Raw genomic sequence first — 19,295 nt, forward strand, 5'->3', positions numbered from 1 at the left:
TGCAAAAATGGCCAAAATTAAGAACTCAGAAACTATGATAGTAGTAAAAAAAATTTGGGGGTTCATTTCATCAAACTGGTCTAAAAACATGTAATACTAAGTTTCAAGTCATTATTTCAATTGTTACTGAAGTAATAGGACTTTTACTTAGTATAGTTTTAACATAGTTTTTCATACCGCTGACACCAAAATGACTGCAGGGACTAATCGGTTTGAAATTAATCTATATTATAATACCCGTATACGTCTGTCTGTCTGTCTGTCTGTGTATCACGCAAAATGGTACCTTAGCTGTGCAATAGCGAGAAGCACGCAATGCGGTATAAAAAGGACGGGCGAACCTGTGGATTTTCCACGGGCTAACGACTAGTTTCAAATAATGTTGATGATGAAGAGGAACGGTTTACTATTTGTAAATATTATGAATATAACAGCTTTAACTCTACTCTTAAACAACTTTCTTCTTCAGACCTTACACCTAATTTTTCTTATTTTCATCTTAATACTTGTTCTCTTCCCAAGAATATTGATAATAGCAACATTCTTCTGAACTCTCTCAATATCGACTTTGATGTGTTAGGCCTTAGTGAAACTAGATAACACCAATTTTAAAAGGTTATAGAGGATTTCATAACCTTTCAAGCAGCAATGCAGGAGGTACTTCCTTGTATATTTCTAATTCGCTAACAGTAGTGGTATACTCAGACCTTTCAAATTTGCTCTTTCTTGAAGGTAAATTAGAATCAACTTTTGTAGAAATCTTAGATAACAATCGTAAAAATACCATTGTTTGGTGCATTTATAAACACCCTAATATGCCAATTCCTGAATTTATTAATTTGTATTTTAAACCCTTCTTTGAAGTAGCTATTAAGCAAAAACAAAAACTTATTTTAATGGGAGATTTTAATATTGATCTTCTAAAATGTGAAAGTAACCATCTAGTTGATGATTTCCTGGTTGAACTTTATTCAAATTTTTTACAACCATCTATTTAGATGTTTAGATGTAATTGTAAGTTTGCGTGCGGAATCTTCATAGACCTTCAAAAGGTCTTTGATACTGTATCACACGAAATTCTCCTTTCAAAGCTTGAACATTATGGAATTAGAGGTGTAACAAACTCCTGGTTTTGCTCCTATCTCAGCGATAGGGTACAATACTAACACCAAATCTAAAAAACTTTTTATTAATCATCGAGTTCCCCAAGGTTCCGTTCTTGGTCCTATTTTATTTTTACTCTATATTAATGATTTAATTAACTCAATAATTTTTTCAGAAATTTTTCATTTTGCAGATGACGCTTGCATGTTATATGCTAACCATAATCTGAAAAAAATGCAGAAGCATTTAAATATAGATTTAAAATGTATATATAAATGGCTAACTGCAAATAAAATAGCATTAAATGTAGCAAAGAGTGAAGTCATCATATTTAGGCAAATAAATAAAGCAGTCAACTATGATATAAGGCTGAAATTAAATGGAAAAAAAACTTGAATTCTCATCTCATGTAAGGTATCTAGGTATATTAATAGATGAATTTCTAGATTGGGATTTTCACATATCTTATATTGGCAATAAATTAAGAAAAACAAATGGAGCTCTTTACAAACTGAGATATTATGTGCCTAAGGATATCCTACTTTCAATTTACCATGCATTATTATCTTCTCATATTTCTTATAGTCCACAAGTGTGGGGTCTCACTTCAAAGTCGTGTAGAATTTTTCGCTTAAAAAAAGCGGCTCTCCGAATCATTACTTTTTCTAATTTTAACTCACCATCAAATCCTATTTTGTTAATCTTAATATTCTTACTCTTTCAGATCTTATAAAACTTCTCAACATTATTTTAACTTTTAATATTATAAATCTGCATTCTCCAGGTAATATTTGTGATATTTTTAAATTGGTCTGCCATTCATCTAATCATTCGACAAGAAGTAAATCCAATAAACTTCTAGCTAGACCTTCTGTTAGGACTACCTCATTTGGTCTCAAATCTATCCGTTACCAATGTACTATTAATTGGAACAATATCCAACAACACTTTCACCAATACGACCTAGCCTCTCTCACTCTAAAACAACTAAAAAAAATCTGCAAATCTTATCTTCTGGATTGCTATAACACTAATCTCTCCACTGCATAAAAAAGATTTTACTAAAATTTTTTTTTGTAGTTTCATACTGCTTATTGCAATCGTTTGATCTTATATAGGTGGCCATCACCTACATTAGTATTTATACTATCTGATGGTCTCGTCGTAGGTATTTATTTAATGTAATACAGTTATCTCACACGAAATATACTACTACTACTACTACTAATAATAATAATAATATTTTAATAACAAACTTTTTCTCTTGATGTGTTTTTATTTTCCTGCAAAAGTTGTTGCATAGCTAGCTTATGTATTAACATTAGGATAAGAACGAAAAAGTTACTGTGATACATGGGTTTTAAACCTTAAAAATTTCCAGCGAGAAATTTGAAAACTAATGAATGACAAAATCGCAAAAGTTTATCTTCAAATTTTTTATTTTTGTTAATGTAAAAGTAATCCACATGAAAAAGGTTTCTGATGCTTTTTATGAAGAAATCTTCCATATTAGACATATGGGGTAACTTGATGAACAATGCATTTTCCTGCAAGTGTTCTCAAATATGTGTAGTATAATCTTAAAAAATGTGATGTAAATTTCCTCATTAAGTTTTGACTTTTAACCCAGCTTAAAAGCTCAGCCTCCTTTCATGCTTAGTCTAGCTAGCTATAGAGAAAATGTTTAATATTCAAACTTGACCTATTTTACTGAGTATTAAGTAATAAATGCTAGTTTAATCCTAAATGTAACTATAGTAGCTAAGCTACCTGTAAGAACAACATCAAACAACATCGAGGCTGTTCTCTTTGTAAACAAACCCATTGGTATTTTTGTAATAAGTACTAAATTTTATGTGTTCATTTCTTGCGCTTATGAGTGTAACCAAAGTGCCCTGTACGTAAGTCCTAAAAATTTAAGTCATTGGCTCACTCTTTACGAATGACACCACGTAACAAAGGAAAACCATGCTTTGCTATTTCCCGTAACCTATACCGAGATTTGGTTGTGATATCAGAATTGATTATCTTTAACTAGAAATTAAAAAAAAGGTTGCGAAGCATTTCGCAAGTTGCAAGCAAAATTAAACTATCCAATACTTTGTCCGCTTCTTGTTTCTTTGGCGCTTAAATCTTCCGAAATACATCAAAATTGAATATCATATAGAAGAACCCTGGGGACGAGGTAGGAAAATGAACGCTCTGCGGAACAATTCGTTGCTCAAAAACAGTTTTTTTTGCGAATAGACTGCGCGAGTATTTGATGTGCGTGGGATATTCTTTTCAAAATGTGCGAGAAAATTAGATTACGCGAAACTAAAACGAATAACGCGTGTTAAAATTTTGTACCGTGTTAAAATCTTTTCCCACAGAATGGTAAAAGTAAAGAGCGCAATACAAAATTACACTTTTACCAGTATTCCGAAAGATATGTGATACATCGAGTTGTACAACCCGCAGAAGTTGGTCCTAACGTTAACGATTTCGTAAATGACCTCACAACAAAACAGTATTTTTTCACGTAAAAATACCGGCAGTAGAAGCCACAGAATCTGCTGGAACGAATTTCGAAAACTCACGGGAAACAATTAAAACAAAAACAAACAAATCAAAACAGTTTTTTAACTTTATCAAGATTTATTAAATAGCTTCAAATTTGGGCAGAAAAACAATAACGGATTCGCCTTCTTTTCACCACACGCATTAGAAGATTACATCACTCACTCCCATTGTACACAATCTAAAAGAAAAAGAAAACATTTTCATATAGTGAAGCTTCCAGTGCCTTCAAGGGATGGCCAAGTCAATGGAATTGAAAGCACTGTTTTTCATCTTATAAATAATTAAGGTTAATTCGGAAAAGTATAAAAGAAAAAAAATAACCAATTTGGCAACTTAACTAATTTTATACGCAAAGTTCCAACCATACCAACAGTTTCCAAATCTGACAAATTCATTTTAGAAGTGTTTATTTTTTCAGAATTTGATTGATGCAAGGCCAAGGGAAATTAAATAAGTTTATTGTCCTAGACCCATTTAAAAACATATGCTTCTCATCATTCAGTTTTTTTTCAACCAACATTAATGTAATCACCCAGAGGAAATTATAATGTCTCTTGTGTGTGTTTTAGAAGCTGAGTACACAAATACACAAATATTACAAGTGCTGAACTTTGGCAATCATATTTTGCAATCAGACCCTTTTAAAAACTATGCTGAACCATGTCAATTATTAAATTCAGCACTAATAGAAAAGCACCTTGGATAGGATTCTTTGTTGGGCGAATAAAATGACTGACAAATGGTTTATCGTGAATGAAATAGTAATTTTTACACAAATAATTTAAAAAATAATGAACTTTGTTATGTGGGTTGTTCTCAAACACACGTGGGCGGTGGACAAAAAACTGTGATGTAATTTCTCTTGGTCTATTATTCCTGAGAATATTCTAAAATAAGAGGGTGTCAATAAGCTGCAAACAGCCACATATATAAAGGCGAGTTCGGGCAACTTTTCCAATTAAATTAGTGATTGTCTTCCAAAACCGCCCGCACTTTCCCGAACTTGCCTGGAGCATTTTTAAAATTCAATTCCTTGTAACACACCTTGTGGACGATAGTTGGAAAAAGATGCTTTAAGAGAAAGAAGTTAATAAAAATTAAAAGTTATTTATTAAGTAAATTTTATCAAAAACCATCGAAAACAGTTATTTTAAGAACTTTACTACCACATAGTTTACTTTATGGTCTATGCAGGTTTTTTCGGGTGAATACTTCAATTTTTTTGCAAAACGCTAAACTTGCCCAAAAACGCCTGCACGTTATACGGCGTATGCAGCTTATCAGCACCCTTGTTCTAAAATTACAAGCAGTTTCGAAGATGCCCAGGCCGTTTAGAGGACGTGGCGAGGCTTGGGCATCCTTGAAATTCTGTTTAATGACAGTTTTAATGTTTTAATGTCGTTTTAAACCTTGTTCTCAGGGAGGGTGTACGGAAAACTAATTCCTATTGACAATTACATTGCTGTTGGTTTGATAGCAAAAGTGGATATTTTAATTACTGTAACAGGTTACTTATATAATAAATAAAAAATGATAAAAAACGGTTGGTCAGCTCACTCTAGCGCCCAGAGCTATTTGTTTTGTCTGCGCCCTAGCTACAGGTTTTCCTATATCTGGCTATCAGTTAGGTAGTAATACAGCTTCTCCATATGATTTCTACAAATTACTTTCAATTCTTTTATACAAAACTGAGCTCTAGCTAGCTACCTTTCGTGTGATTAAGCCTTACCTTGATTTGGATAAAACCAATTAAAATTGATAATATTGTATTTTTACATCTTCTTAGAAACAATAAAATAAAACACAGCTCGGCGCGTTATAATTGTACAAATTACTTCAATTTTTCTTTAGGAAAAGGTACCTTACACAGGAGCTTTCCAATCCAACTAAAATCTCCAGAAAAAGCACAGCAACAAAAAAGCTTAAAATACACAAGTAAAGTCGATTAGAAACAGGACTAGCAATAAATTTTTTCAAAAGAAGAAAACCGTTTTAATACTATTATGTTTCATTAAAATACAACTATAATAGTATTAGAAGCAAAATTGCAAAGTAATTAATTAATTATTTATACCATAATTAGCTATAATACGAAGAAATAAGGCATATTTTGGGTCTGTAAAATATACGTGTCTAAGATGCCGACTACCGTTTCTTGTTCACGGCATATTCCTCTTTGTGTGTTCAAGTTCGGCGGACGTATAATCCGGACCAAAAGACGGGGGGGGTCAAAATCCGGGGGTGCGGGGGTACGAGCCGTACTTATTGCATTTTTTACTAAACTTATACTTTAACCCCTCGGTCCAAACTTATTTGTTTTATTAGAAAAAAAATACCCTAGCTTTATGTGCAAAAATATCAGTCCTTTTTCTTTACGCTGATTTTTTTCTATCGAAATTTTGAGAATCTCAATAATTCTCTTGGTATACCTCGCGTGTAGCAAACGTGCTCCACAAGTTCGCTTCGCTCGCAAAGCTCAATTGCTTCGCAATAAGTGGTACAACGAAAGTAGGCGAACGGATAGATAAAAAAACTAAAGGTTTTGATTTACACAACCTCCCTCACAGACGCTGTTACTGACAGGTCTCTGGCAACCCGATATACAAAAGGTGACAACAGGTCCTGGGATCAATGTTGTGTGTTACAAACAGCTTAACGCGTGAAAGGTACATGCAGGCCGAGTAAAGTTTTACTGCTTTCTTGCTTTAACAATCATTCGTCTTTGCAGTAGGCCAGTGTGAGTGGACAGTTTGATTGAAAGGTTTAGGTGGATAGATGGAGCTTAATAGATAAATCAGTCAGCCGAAGAAAGACAATACACAACCGCTAGAATCACAGAAAGATTGAGTACTTCAGTTATGTAAAAAGGAAGCGGCTTGTGTCTATTGGAGATCAGGGGTTGTTTTATACCTGTTGTTCAGCGTTAAAATTCATAAAACGGTAAAATATTTCACAAAGTCCAGAGAAATCTTTCCTCGTCCATATGAAAGGTGACTCATCAACTCAACCCACGTATAATAGCGTGTGGGAAATATACAGGCCACCCAGCTCTAAAAACCTATATTGAGCAAAGTCACAAAAATAAGCAACCAGCCAGCCTGAAGTGTGTAAATATAAAAGAGAGAAAGTACAAGAATTACTAAAACAGCAATAGTTATTGAGACTTTGTTTTTCTGAAAGTTATTATAAATTAAGACCAAAACATTCTTTAATCCCTGGATGACTAGGGGCCTCCAAAAATCTTCCAGAAGAAAACAAAAACTATATGAAAAGTATTTAAGAAAGAAAACCTACGGGAATGAAACACTGTATAAAAATTATAAAAACCTTTTTGAATTGATAAAAAAGCGTGCTAAGAATTTTTACTTCAATGAACAAATTAATAAATACAAACATAATGCAAGAAAAACATGGAATATCATCAAGGAAGTGATTGGTAAAACAAAAATTAGAAGTAATAATTTTCCTTCAAAACTTGTAAATGACGAAAATGAAATTGAAGAACCATCTTTGATAGCTGAAGAATTTAACAATTTTTTCACTAAAGTGGGGCCGACCCTGGCGTCGAAAATAGGTCACAGTACAAAATCCTTTAAATCGTATTTGTCATATTATGATAATGAAATAGAGAAAAAAGAGCTAAGTGAGGAGGAACTAGAAGCAGCATTTCATTCTTTGCAAATCAACAAAAGTCCTGGCTTTGATCAAATCAGCAGCAATGTCTTAAAGAACTGTTTCAATGAACTAAAATCTCCACTACTGCATATATTTAATTCATCTCTAATTACAGGCATTGTTCCTAAAAAGTTAAAAATAGCTAGAGTTGTCCCAGTCTTTAAAGCAGGAGAAGTTTGTAAAGTATCTAACTACAGACCAATTTCAATACTCCCTTGCTTCTCGAAGATTTTAGAGAGAATCATGTACAACAGAGTTTATTCTTTCTTGAACAATAACGATATTTTGTATAATAAGCAATTTGGATTTCAAGCAGGTCATTCAACTGATCACGCAATCATTCAGTTGAGTCAGGAAATATTTCAAGCCTTTGATGAGAATAAATTTACAATTGGGGTCTTTATTGATCTCAGTAAGGCATTCGATACAGTCAACCATGAGATTCTATTAGAAAAACTAAAATATTATGGCATAAGAAATACATATCTCGCATGGTTCAATAACTACCTCTTCGAAAGAAAACAATATATTTCTTATGACGAAGGAAATACTAACTACAGGATTATAACATGTGGAGTACCTCAAGGGTCAATTTTAGGGCCACTGTTGTTTCTTATTTATATCAATGATATATTTAGAGCATCTAGTGTCTCAAATTCAATTTTATTTGCTGATGATACAAATTTATTCTTTACTCATAAAGATATAAACGTACTTTTTGAAACCACTAACTTAGAATTGGCTAAATTGGCTGATTGGTTTAAAGCGAATAAATTATCCCTTAACACTTCAAAAACTAGATATACCCTTTTTCACAAACTTAGTAAAAAAGATAAAATACCTCTTAGGTTACCTGGATTAGTTATTGATCATGTAAACGTAAGAAGAGAATATTCAATGAAATTTCTTGGAGTTCTCCTAGACGAAAATTTAACTTGGAGAGAACATATTAAATTAGTGGAAAACAAAGTTTCCAAAAGCTTAGGAATCTTATATAAAGCCAGTTTCGCTTTGAATAAGAACTGCTTAAGAAGCATATATTTTTCCTTTATACACTGCTATTTAAACTATGCAAACATTGCATGGGGTAGCACTAATATAACAAAATTAAAAAAACTGCACATTCAGCAAAAACATGCCAGTAGGATTATATTACGACAGAACAAATGTTCCCATTCTAGACCATTGCTAAAAGAACTGGGTATTCTTAATGTATGTCAGCTTAACATTTTTCAAGTCCTTATTTTCATGTATGAGATTAAAAATTTAATAGCACCAAATATATTCATTACATTATTTAAGAAAGTTCAACATAAATATCCAACTAGATTTTCAGGTAATAATTTCCTTCGGCCAAAAATCATATCTAATGTAACAAAATTTTCAATATCAAACCGAGGCCCAAAACTCTGGAGCATGCTTCTAAACGATGAGATAAAAAGCATTCCATCTACAAAACAATTTAAAATTGCACTAAGAAATCAGCTGTTACGAAGTAATAACGAACAAGTCTTCTTCTGAAACAACACTACGTGTGATAATTAAACGCTTTCTTTTATTTAACATAACATTTAATATTTTATTAAGTTTTTAATTATCAATTTTTATTTGACGCTCTTTTTAATGACGGCTATGTAAGGTGTGAGATGATAAGACTGCATAGTCTTCTACTTACTCCTGCCATTTTATTCTACGTACGTGATACAGTTATGTATGTATATGTGTATATCCCAATGTAGAAATTTATGCTTGTACTTATGTGTATGTAGAACTTGTATCTGTAATTTTGAAATAGTTGTATGTGAATATCTTTTGGCGAAAAAAAAAAAAAAAAAAAAAAAAAAAAAAAAAAAGAAGTCACAAGTTTTAGTTGAAGGAGAAAGATTCTAATTAAGTGAGCAAAAGATTTTTTAGACTTAAAGCTCTTAAATTGGCCAAAATGCGATTTTAGAACTAGAGCATGAAATTGTATTGTTAAAAAGATGAAAATATACAAATAAATTTAGTCTAAAGTAGGCGTTTGTGGTTGATGTTCTTTGCGGTGGAGGACCCCCCCTCTTTGACCCTGATTGACTACGCCCCTAAGTCAGAAAAGTTCATATAACAACGCAAGTGATTAACGTTTAGTATCTATTGGATGAATTTGGTTTTTCCAAGAGTAGGAAATAGGCAACATTTAAGATACAGAAACTTTTGTGTTGCTTTTAAAAAAACGCAACAAACACAAGACAAATTTTTTGTCAAAGAACAAAATGTGGGCTAATGTGCATTAATTAAATAAAGTAAAAAAGCTACCTCGAACACAGGTCTAACAGAGTTTTGATATAAAGGATATTTAAAAAACGCGTTTGTGTTTCAACTTCAATTCCAGGCTTTAAAGTGTTATTTTTGGTATGAGGATAGAATGCGTAATAAAAAAAGATTGTAAGCATGTTTGGTTACATTGGGCCATTGCTTGTTTTACACCATTCAACACATCATTTTTATTCCAAATGCCATGCATACATTATTTTTCTTTGCACTACATGACAGGTGAATTATGCACCATATAGCTACATACTGGACATAAACAAGCCATTCTAAGGCGTGAAGGGATAAAGTAGTCCTTGGTTTAGATTAAGCAACATAAATAGTTTCACAAAATGTTTTCTTTGTTTTTTTGTTTTTTTAATTTAGTTCTATATATACATAATATATGGTTTACTACGCAACTTATTTACACAAATAAATCATTTAGATTTTTAATGAACAAGTCTGCAGCCCAGTCTTTTACAAGTTACTGGGCGTAAGTAGAGTTCTCGTGTAGATGAACAGTAACATTGTCTATGGGTGCTTGTAGACGTATATGAACGGCTAGACTTCTCGAACGCAGCCTCTCGTAATCGTTTCTCTTTTGCTCTTCTGTTTTGAAACCAGATCTTTATTTGTGTTTCTGTTAAATTTAGTAGGTCACTCAATTCTGCTCGTTCGTTTATAGATAGATACTGCTTTTTTTTGAACTTCTGTTCCAATGTAAGCAATTGGTTTGCAGAAAAAGGTGTTCGCGGCTTTCTGTTTGGCTTGTGTTTGCGAAGGAAACACTTGCTTAAATCCCACTGAAATTCTATGAATAAGATACAATACAATAATGGCTGACAATGCTTTATTCTATCATATTTTCAAAAGAGACAAATTGTCTGTTGGGTTCACAGAAAAATAAAAATAAAAATAAATTTCTATAACTTTTTTGGGATCTTCAAAAAACATCTAAAACAACCTATTTTTCCATTGTCCATCTGCCTAAGTGGATTTCTCCACGGGCCTTATCGACTAGTCTATATAATAATACGCCAGTTCTGTGTGCCTGTAACAGGCAAAGTGGATATGTTCATTTTCCTTTGATCTTACCGAAATTTTCTTTGAAGTAACCAAAAAATGCATGTCTAATGTGTTAAATTTTCTGACGTTACGGCGCGACGTCAATAACACTACTTTAAGGTCAATATCCTATATTAAATTAATGCACTTAAAACTTCGAGGCCAAATAACTTGGAAACGAGGTGGTGACGTCAATGATTTTTCACCGCGTAAGTAACTAGGGACCACCTAGAACCAATTTGGGTAATTTTCCCATACCCAGGTCCCGGAATCCGAAACCTTCAAACCCCAATATCTCTGCAACCGTTTATCAAAATTACATGATCCTATACATTTTCTTTATCAGCGTTTCAAGATGTATACGATGAAGGCAACATGTATACAAATTTCTAAAAAGAATTTTTAAGGTTTTGATGGGCCATTGCTGACGTCAGCAAAATTTTTAAACCTTTATATCTTCTTAACCGTTCGTCAATAGCACATGATAATATACATTTTCTTGATCAGCAGTTTAAGCTCTACACGATAGAGGCAACGTGAAAACAAGGTTCTTTTTTTGTGGATGGGTTGCTGACGTCATTAAAATTCGAATGACGCTTCTTTCTCATACTTATCCTGCCTCAGTGGATTTTTCCACGGGCTTTATCGACTAGTCTTTTAATAAAAGTTCTTTTATGCTTTTTTTTTTAGTAAAGACAGAAAGAAAACGAAGAAATCTTGCACTACGCAGTTATTTTTCAAAATTGATTTGTGAGATCTTCTTGAACAAAACATTCCTCGAAATTTCAATTTTCGTTGGGTCAGTCTTGGTAAACTGACTGACAGGAAGAAGAAAGACCACAAGCCCCACCTATAATTTGCGTAATACAGTAATTCAGTAACCCCCCATCCATCCATCCATCCATCCATCCATCCCTCCATCCATCCATCCATCCATCCAAACAGCTAAAACTTTCGTCTTTCAATCTATGTGCCATTTCTGTGTATTTATACTAATTTACCTTTAAAGCAGGGGTTCAAATGACAATTAATTTGGAAGAAGTTTCAGTACCAAATTTAGGCGACGTACTTTTAATCCTTATAATGTCCTGTACATACCTGCCAAGTGTCAAATTCGTACGGGAAGTAAGCTTTTTGAAAAAAATGGATTTGCGACATATAGTGTCAATTTTGTATTTTCTTGCGACATATTGTGTTGCAGCATATAGTGTTGCAAGTTGCGACATATAGTGGCATTTACGACATATAGTGGCCTTATTTGCGACATATAGTGGCATTTGCGACATATAGTGGCATTTGCGACATATAGTGGCACGACAAATGTGTTCATTTTCCTTTGATGTAGCCGAAAAAGTTTTGTCCTAAATGTTAAATTTTTACCCTGCCTAAGTGGATTTTTCCACGGGCCTTAGTACTAGATATTATTACCCGGATAAAAGGGCGGCATCGATATTTACGAAAATCGCACAATGTGATTGGTTAGAACTTACCATAGCAACCGTGTTAAAGTTTAAATATGGTAGCATTAAATGTAAATGAACACGGAAAAAAATAATCAAAACGCGAAACAGAAGTGATATTGAAAATAGTCATATTGAAAATTTAAATTGCTAACATGAAAAGTTTACCAAAAAAAGATAATTTTTACTTTTAAATGATTTTAGCAAGCAAACATTACACAGTGGAGAATTTTAGAATTTTAAAAATTCTTCATGGAAAATTTCATACGCATAACGGTATAAATTAAAAAAAACTTTAATTTTAGAAAGTAACCTTAGTTTAAACTGATGGCTGCTGTAAAAGACAATGATCGGGCTTCTGGGATGTTGTGTGAATAAATAAGTTAATACTAAAAAATACTGAAAGGTGAATTAAAAGCTTGGTTCATCCTCTCAAACAAAGCGCTTTTGTCTCCATTTTGATTGCAATTACTTGCTGTCAAAGACTAATTTCTGATCAGTGTTTGTTTACCATGGGTGGAGCTGCTTAATCCTTTCTAACACAAGTTTTCCAAATTGCAGAGGAAATAAATTAGACACGCGTAATTGCGTTCTGTTAAGCTTGGTTACCACTGTAGTTTTGAATGTCGCAGGATGTGTCATCACTTGACTTGTGCCTTTTAGCAAATTTTACTTAATAAAATTCGCAGTTACAGGACACATAAAAAAATCAAGAAACGCGGAATTTAGCCCTATTCACGCCAGGAGTAGGGAAAATTTTATTATTCTATTATTATGACGAAACAGGATAATAAATTTAAAAATGCTACAAACAAACTGGCAAATACAATTAAAAACATTCTTCTTTTTTATTACTGGGTTGTTTGTCATGTGACAGAAATTCTTAAATGAACTCAAGTTTCATGGAAGAGTAGGTACGCTTACAATTAGAATGCATTTCCAGTCCTGAATAAATATATTAAGATGCGCGGTTGTACAATTCTTGACAGTGGTGGTATGTTTTCTAGTCCAGAACTTGAACATAAAGAAGTCGAAACAAATGTTGAAAAAGCGATGCTTTTACGAGATTCTCACAATTTTAAGAATTCTAACTTCTGACTCATATATAAAACAGTTTTCATCCTAAAGTTGAATTTTGAAGTTGGGTTTAGTCTTTACAGACTTTTTCTTTATTTCCAATTCTGTACGCGCATCCTACGAAAGTTTACGAAACTTCCCGCGCTTGTGTGGTGTTCGAGCTTGAAATCAAAGTTTCACTGTTTACATTTGCGTAATTAAAATACAAACAAGCACTTTATCATCTTCACGCTTGTGCGTATGAAAATTACTAGGTAGTGATTCGAATTATACACATTACATCTTTCATCTATATGTGCTGACAGTGCTTGCAAGCAGTTCAAACGTATAAAATATCCTTAATTGCTAATATAATTCTTCTCGTTAGTGTTATTATATCTTAGATCAACATCGCTCTCAATAGATAGATTTTCTTGCCTAGCTAGGAAACGGAGCGCTGCTATGGCGACAACGCAGCTATCCCATAATACCCTTTAAGCATTACCGCTGACTAAGGAATTTTCGATAGCGACTTATTAAAAGGTTCCTGTCTTATTTTCATGCCAGTTGATGGCTGCAAGATCTCGAAATGTGATTGTAACACATTCTTAAGTGCGTACTCATATTTAAATTATTATGATATATTCTTCATTTCTTAGAAAATGATTACAACAGGTCAACAAATCTCTTTCCCAGAGCTTTCTTGTCGCTTTCTTATAGTAGGCGTGCTGCGCTAGCCACATATCGGAAAGGAAAAAGGGAAGCCGTGGAAATGGGCAGATACTGCCCTAGCTTAACCTTCAGGAAAAATATTCTATCCAGGGCCGCCATTTCGTTTGAATTTTTTTTTTGATCTTTTATTACATACAGATACATATATCGATGACGCACACTGTAAAAAGAAGAAACTTACCGATGGTGTCAATTCGCTCTGTGATTTGCGGGACAGGTGATGGTGTCTCGTTGACGTCATAGCTATCTTCGTTCTCTTGTAGTCTGTTCTCTTCTGTCGAAGTTTCAGGAGATTTCAGGTTAAGTATATAGTCAATCGAAAACAGCTTGGATTTCGTGTGAAGACCTTGCTTTACAGCACAATTGGTGTCGCGATTTGATGGCAGCATCTCAGCTGGCTTAATCATTGACTTATCATTCATTTTTGCGGTCCGTTTCTTCACACTGTCACGATGCTAATACTGCATGTGCCGTTACACATCCTTCGTGGATGTAAATCAGAAAAACATTTCATATCATTAACCAGGCCAACCCCTTTTTTTAACAAGAAGTCAATCCGTAAGACCTCGCGATAAGATGATTTAATTGGTGATTAGCGAATATTGTTTTAGACAGAAGAATAATAAAAATTGAAGGTCTGCCAACAGCCTACATTGAGATGATAACTTTACAGTGATTGATTGAAGCAAATGTGTGACACTTTAAAGTAAAAGCCTTGCTTATCGCAAAACAGATGTCCCTTCTGTTCAGGGGGTAAAGACGCATTTTCCTCCAGAAAATTGATAGTCATAATTGATACAAACTTCTGCTTTAGGTGTTTACGCTTCAAAATTACTTTTACTGTTGTTTACAACTAAAAAATATCAAATATATTTCCTTGTAACCCTGTGTTTCTTGCGCTTTCAGTAAAATTTTTTACCCCCTTAAATAATCAATGGATTAGTCGGATAAAGATCATGAGAAAAGTTTTGTCGCGTCAACCTGGTGCCGTTAATAGCCACGTTAGAAGATAGGATCGTAATAAAATTTTAATATTTTGTAAAGAACGATTAACCAATATATGACTTATTAGACAGATATGAGCAGCACAAAAAGTACAAAACACCTCGATATCCCATATCCCATGAGAATGAACACACATTGAAAACGAATGTATTGTAAAAGATTCTTTTTAGCAGATAAGAAGAAATAACAACTTGAATGCTGATGTAATAACGTGATAACGCATTTGATGAGAGATAATTTTTACACTGTAAACTATCGTGTCGGAGGCTAGCCTGCGAGTTCAACCACAATATTAAAAGTTGACATGGAATTACCCGAACTACCAGTGCAGAACTGTCTATAAATTCAACAGCCGTAAGAGATAAAAAAGCCCTGGGCAAAAAGCTTTCTCCAACAACGCCCCCATCTTTTAAACGCCTCCCTCTAATAAACGCACCCCTTAAAATCCGAAATAATTTACAAACCGCTTCCTCTTTTAAACACCACCTCTATTAAACACCCCCCACCCCCTCGAGAGGGGCGTTTTATAGAAGCACTTTTAACAAATCCCTACTGGTAAACGGGTCAACCCCTATTATGTAATAGCTTATAGATGATACAAGAGAAGGAAGAGAAACCAATTAATGATGAGAATTTTTTTTTAAGAAATTACAGGAAAGTTCCAGTATAAAGACTTTTTTGGTGAATAAGTTCCAAGGTTTTGTAAGTGTCCTTTCGTTGATGTAGCTGCTCGTCCAACACACATGAAATCCGTTTGGATTTGGTGAAACAATCAAATTAACTTACTGACATCGAGGATGCGAATGATCCTGGTAATCTTCTAGATGAAGATGAAGAAGAAGATGTTTTTTTAACTGTTGTGTAAAAGAAATATAACTGAAATTAAATAAACGCCTCCCTCTAATAAACGCCCCCCTCAAAACTCGGAAAATTAAATAAACGCCCCGTGCGTTTATTGGGAGATTTACGGTATGTTTTTTGCGATAGGTTTTATTTCGTTTTTATAAACAATGGAGTACACAATGAAATTTAATTTCACAAAGAGCAACCTGAAATAACCTTAAAATGAGTTTTACTTTTCTAGAAACTATTTAAACATTTATAAGAATTAGAACAGGGGTCAACTATTGGGGTGTGTAGCAAGTCATTTAATTTTTTGTTTTCAGCTGTGGTATGCAAGCCTGTAATCTTAACTCTTTTTTTACTTATAAAGAGCACGTTAATAGACCTTTCCTGAATTTCCTAATTATGCCAAACTCAAATAAAGAGGTCGATATTAAAAATGGTTCGTATTCCTAAGTTCCATAGCAACAAGTAGAACAAATTACCTAATTTCGTAAATATTTCTGTTCGTTAATTGCCTCAATTCCGAGCTAAAAGTCACAGTCAAACCCTTCATATAGCCGAGCTTTCCAAGAATAGCCTCGTTTTCAAAATAATTATTTTCTTTAAATCTAAATAATATCCAACCAGATTTTTATATTGCTCTTAAAATTTCAATTTTTTCATAATAATTTAATATTCTATCTGAATATCCTTATTTGAAGACCACAGAACCATTATAAAATTTTGGATGACGTCATAATTATTATAATTTATGAAATTTGAGAAAGGTGTATTGCGCAAAAATTCTAAAATGGTTAGAACACAATTTGCATTATTTCATTGCGTATTAAGGCTTTTTAAGACCTGCAGAAATTTTTAAAGAATAATCAACCCATGATCCAATAACAGTAAATACAATGTGTATAGACTTGACATTTGTCATCTGAAAGTGAAATAAAGAAAAGAAAGATTACCGTTGAAATAATAATAGAACTTGTCCGTGTTTGCTCTTTTTAGCGGTGTTTCAGCGATTCCGAAAATTTGAACAACGAAGTCCAGCGCTTGTTGGAGGAAGGCGCTAATAAATACTTATCAGATATTGAAAAATTAAAAAATTAAAGTTTATAATAAATCTTAATTTCTAATTGAACGAGACAACTCAGATAAAATGAGTGTGATATCCACATGTCGAAAAACAAACAGCAAAACCACAAAAATTAACATCAAGTTTTACAGAAAAACATTGTTATTTGGTATTAATAAATTGTTTATTTTTCCCATGCTCATTTGTTTTTTGCATGGTCTACTACTATGTTCTTTTATATTTTATCAATTTGCATTTTAACTGGTTTTAAATAAAGGCTCCTCTAATTAAATGGTTAAAATATAGATCGCACTTTACATATGTATTACTTTTCACAGAAGGCTGCGCCTTAGTTTGTCTTATCAATGTAAAACTGAATGTTCAACTGATATCGAAACTATTTCTCTAAATTCAAGCAGAAGTATATTTCTACCTACAACCCTGGACATAATATATTGGGAAAAAGGGCAAAATTGCAAAGATCGCAACCACAAGCAATTAAAAGTTTCTATGTAAGTAACATGAACTGCGAACTTATCAAAGTTTACTTGTCAATGTTCACAACGTATTAAGTTTATTTAGTTAGGTCCAATAAACTACTTTAATGGGATAAATTTTTGCGGGGATTAAATTTCGCGGATTTGGGTACTACCCGCGAAAATATGTCCCTTCGAAAATTTGGAATCAGGCCATCCGTTAAAATTTGTCCTCGCGAAAATTTTGAAATTGCTCGATTGAAATTTTAAATTTTAGTTTTTCTTTGTTTTCAAAGTCCCTGAGGCTTTCTTTTTTGTAGGCCTAATTTATCAACCGAGTACTGAAGATGAAAAGATAAGAGAAAATTGACAAAGGTTTCGAATCAATTGACCCTTTCAAGGATATTGATCCTTTGCTCCCAGCTTCTAATGTAGATGATCAACCGAATTTGAGTTCCCTTTCCAGCCTCACAGATGAACAATTGAAAGTTCCTTACATCCCCCACGAAGTGAAATAGTAGTTAGTGGATATAACGGATGAAAAATCAGCTTTTTGAATTCAATCGTTTCGTTTTTTATCTAGTTGTGTTTATTCTACCCATAGTTGATATGTTCTACCTGACGTTACAGTTGTGTTAAAAGAGCTTAGAACTAAAACGCAAAACTACATTTTGTCTCGGTCGGTGTAGAAATGACAGGTGTAACGAGGGTCGATGAGACAGTGCCATTCGGCCCCGAACCTGTTTGACAACTTATTTTTTCAAAAATTAAGTTCCCGCGAACAATTAAAACATCCCTCATCCGCGGAAGTCCCCGCGAAAAGCTAAAAGATCTCGGAAGAACACAACCGCGAAAATTTATCGCATTAAAGAAGTGTGCTATTTGAAATGACGTCAGCACGTTTGATTGCTACGTTTTTTCGAACCTTTCCGGGTCGTGGAGCGGGTTGTTTCATGAGCCTACAACTAAAAAGTAGAACTTTTGCACCCTACCAGGTGCAGAGCACTGGCCAAAAGATGCTGTTAATCCTATTCGAGAAAGAGCTGAAAAACGGTCAATTTTCCAAATATTATTTCCAGGGTTGCAGGTGCGGACGAGAGTCTGATGCAGCTACAATCTGAGAAAACAGGGTTTCCACTCTTTTTGTAAAATCAAATGCAGAGATTTGAGGACTTGATGAGTACTTTTGAACTTTTTTCAGATGACGGTGTTTTTATTATTGAGATATATATATTGAGATTTGAGAACATTTTTGTTTCCAAAGAAAATAGACATTTTTATGGATTGTGAAAATGAAAACATACAACGGGCTATGTATATCTGTAAAACAAAAATTGAAGACATTTAAGGAAAAAGTTGTTAGGAGTTTTGAGGGGACTTTGTGGCCTTGTGGTTACGAAGTTCACTCCGCAATCACAATGTCCGTGGTTCGGTCCATAGCGCGGGCATGTTTAAGCAAGTGCCTTCACCACAGCTACGGGTCAATCCATGACATGTGAGGGAAATTGGGCAGGTATTACCGGTGTATACTTGATGTATACATTTCGAACACAGGACCCACAGTGATAACAGTGTATTATAATTTTTTTTTTGCACTCACAAACTGATACGACGCCGGCTGACAAAAACTTGACAACGTTGTACCAGACTATAAGCAACAAAACATTATTGTTTTTGTTGTTGACCACTCAATCTTATGAAAAGTAAAATTTACATTTTAATTACACGGTGGATTGTAAAAACTGTCAAAGACTAGCCAACGCTTTCTTCTGTCGCTCATCTAGTTCTTGCACACACACATTCCACACTGCTTCGTTGCCCTAACGAAAAAAAATAAACGACCATCAGACAATCTTATGTTTTCTTCTTCAAAACATTCGCTAACATTGTAGAAATCTAGAGTGCGTGTACCACTTTCTCTTCCAGGGACAAAAAAATCAACGAGCTTTTGTGGCCTAA

General features: G+C 33.7%; 2 protein-coding genes and 1 long non-coding RNA gene across 4 annotated transcripts in view; all 3 read right to left on the reverse strand.

Annotated features, from left to right (window-relative positions):
• Nucleotides 1–3,712: 3,712 nt before the first annotated feature.
• LOC130636094 (uncharacterized) lies at nt 3,713–5,788 on the reverse strand. The gene is made up of 2 exons (XR_008982217.1): nt 5,396–5,788; nt 3,713–3,844 (listed from the first exon to the last, which is right to left on the reverse strand). It is a non-coding gene; the product is annotated as an uncharacterized LOC130636094 (long non-coding RNA).
• Nucleotides 5,789–9,928: 4,140 nt separating this feature from the next.
• Nucleotides 9,929–14,413, reverse strand: LOC130635445 (homeobox protein MSH-B-like). Its single transcript, XM_057444777.1, has 2 exons — nt 14,128–14,413; nt 9,929–10,444 (listed from the first exon to the last, which is right to left on the reverse strand). The coding sequence occupies exons 1-2, from the start codon at nt 14,366–14,368 to the stop codon at nt 10,083–10,085; spliced, it is 603 nt and encodes a 200-aa protein (XP_057300760.1). The 5' UTR covers nt 14,369–14,413; the 3' UTR covers nt 9,929–10,082.
• A 4,588-nt stretch (nt 14,414–19,001) lies between these two features.
• The window catches only part of LOC130636095 (importin-5-like), a 34,054-nt gene continuing 33,760 nt past the window's right edge, over nt 19,002–19,295 (reverse strand). For both annotated transcript variants that reach the window (XM_057445697.1, XM_057445698.1), the window contains one exon: nt 19,002–19,156. In XM_057445697.1, coding sequence (XP_057301680.1) covers nt 19,082–19,156 — 75 coding nt within the window. In that variant the 3' untranslated portion in view covers nt 19,002–19,081. The remainder of the gene's footprint in view (nt 19,157–19,295) is intronic.

This window comes from Hydractinia symbiolongicarpus, chromosome 3 (genome assembly GCF_029227915.1).
Source record: "Hydractinia symbiolongicarpus strain clone_291-10 chromosome 3, HSymV2.1, whole genome shotgun sequence".
In the NCBI taxonomy this organism is placed as follows: domain Eukaryota; kingdom Metazoa; phylum Cnidaria; class Hydrozoa; order Anthoathecata; family Hydractiniidae; genus Hydractinia; species Hydractinia symbiolongicarpus.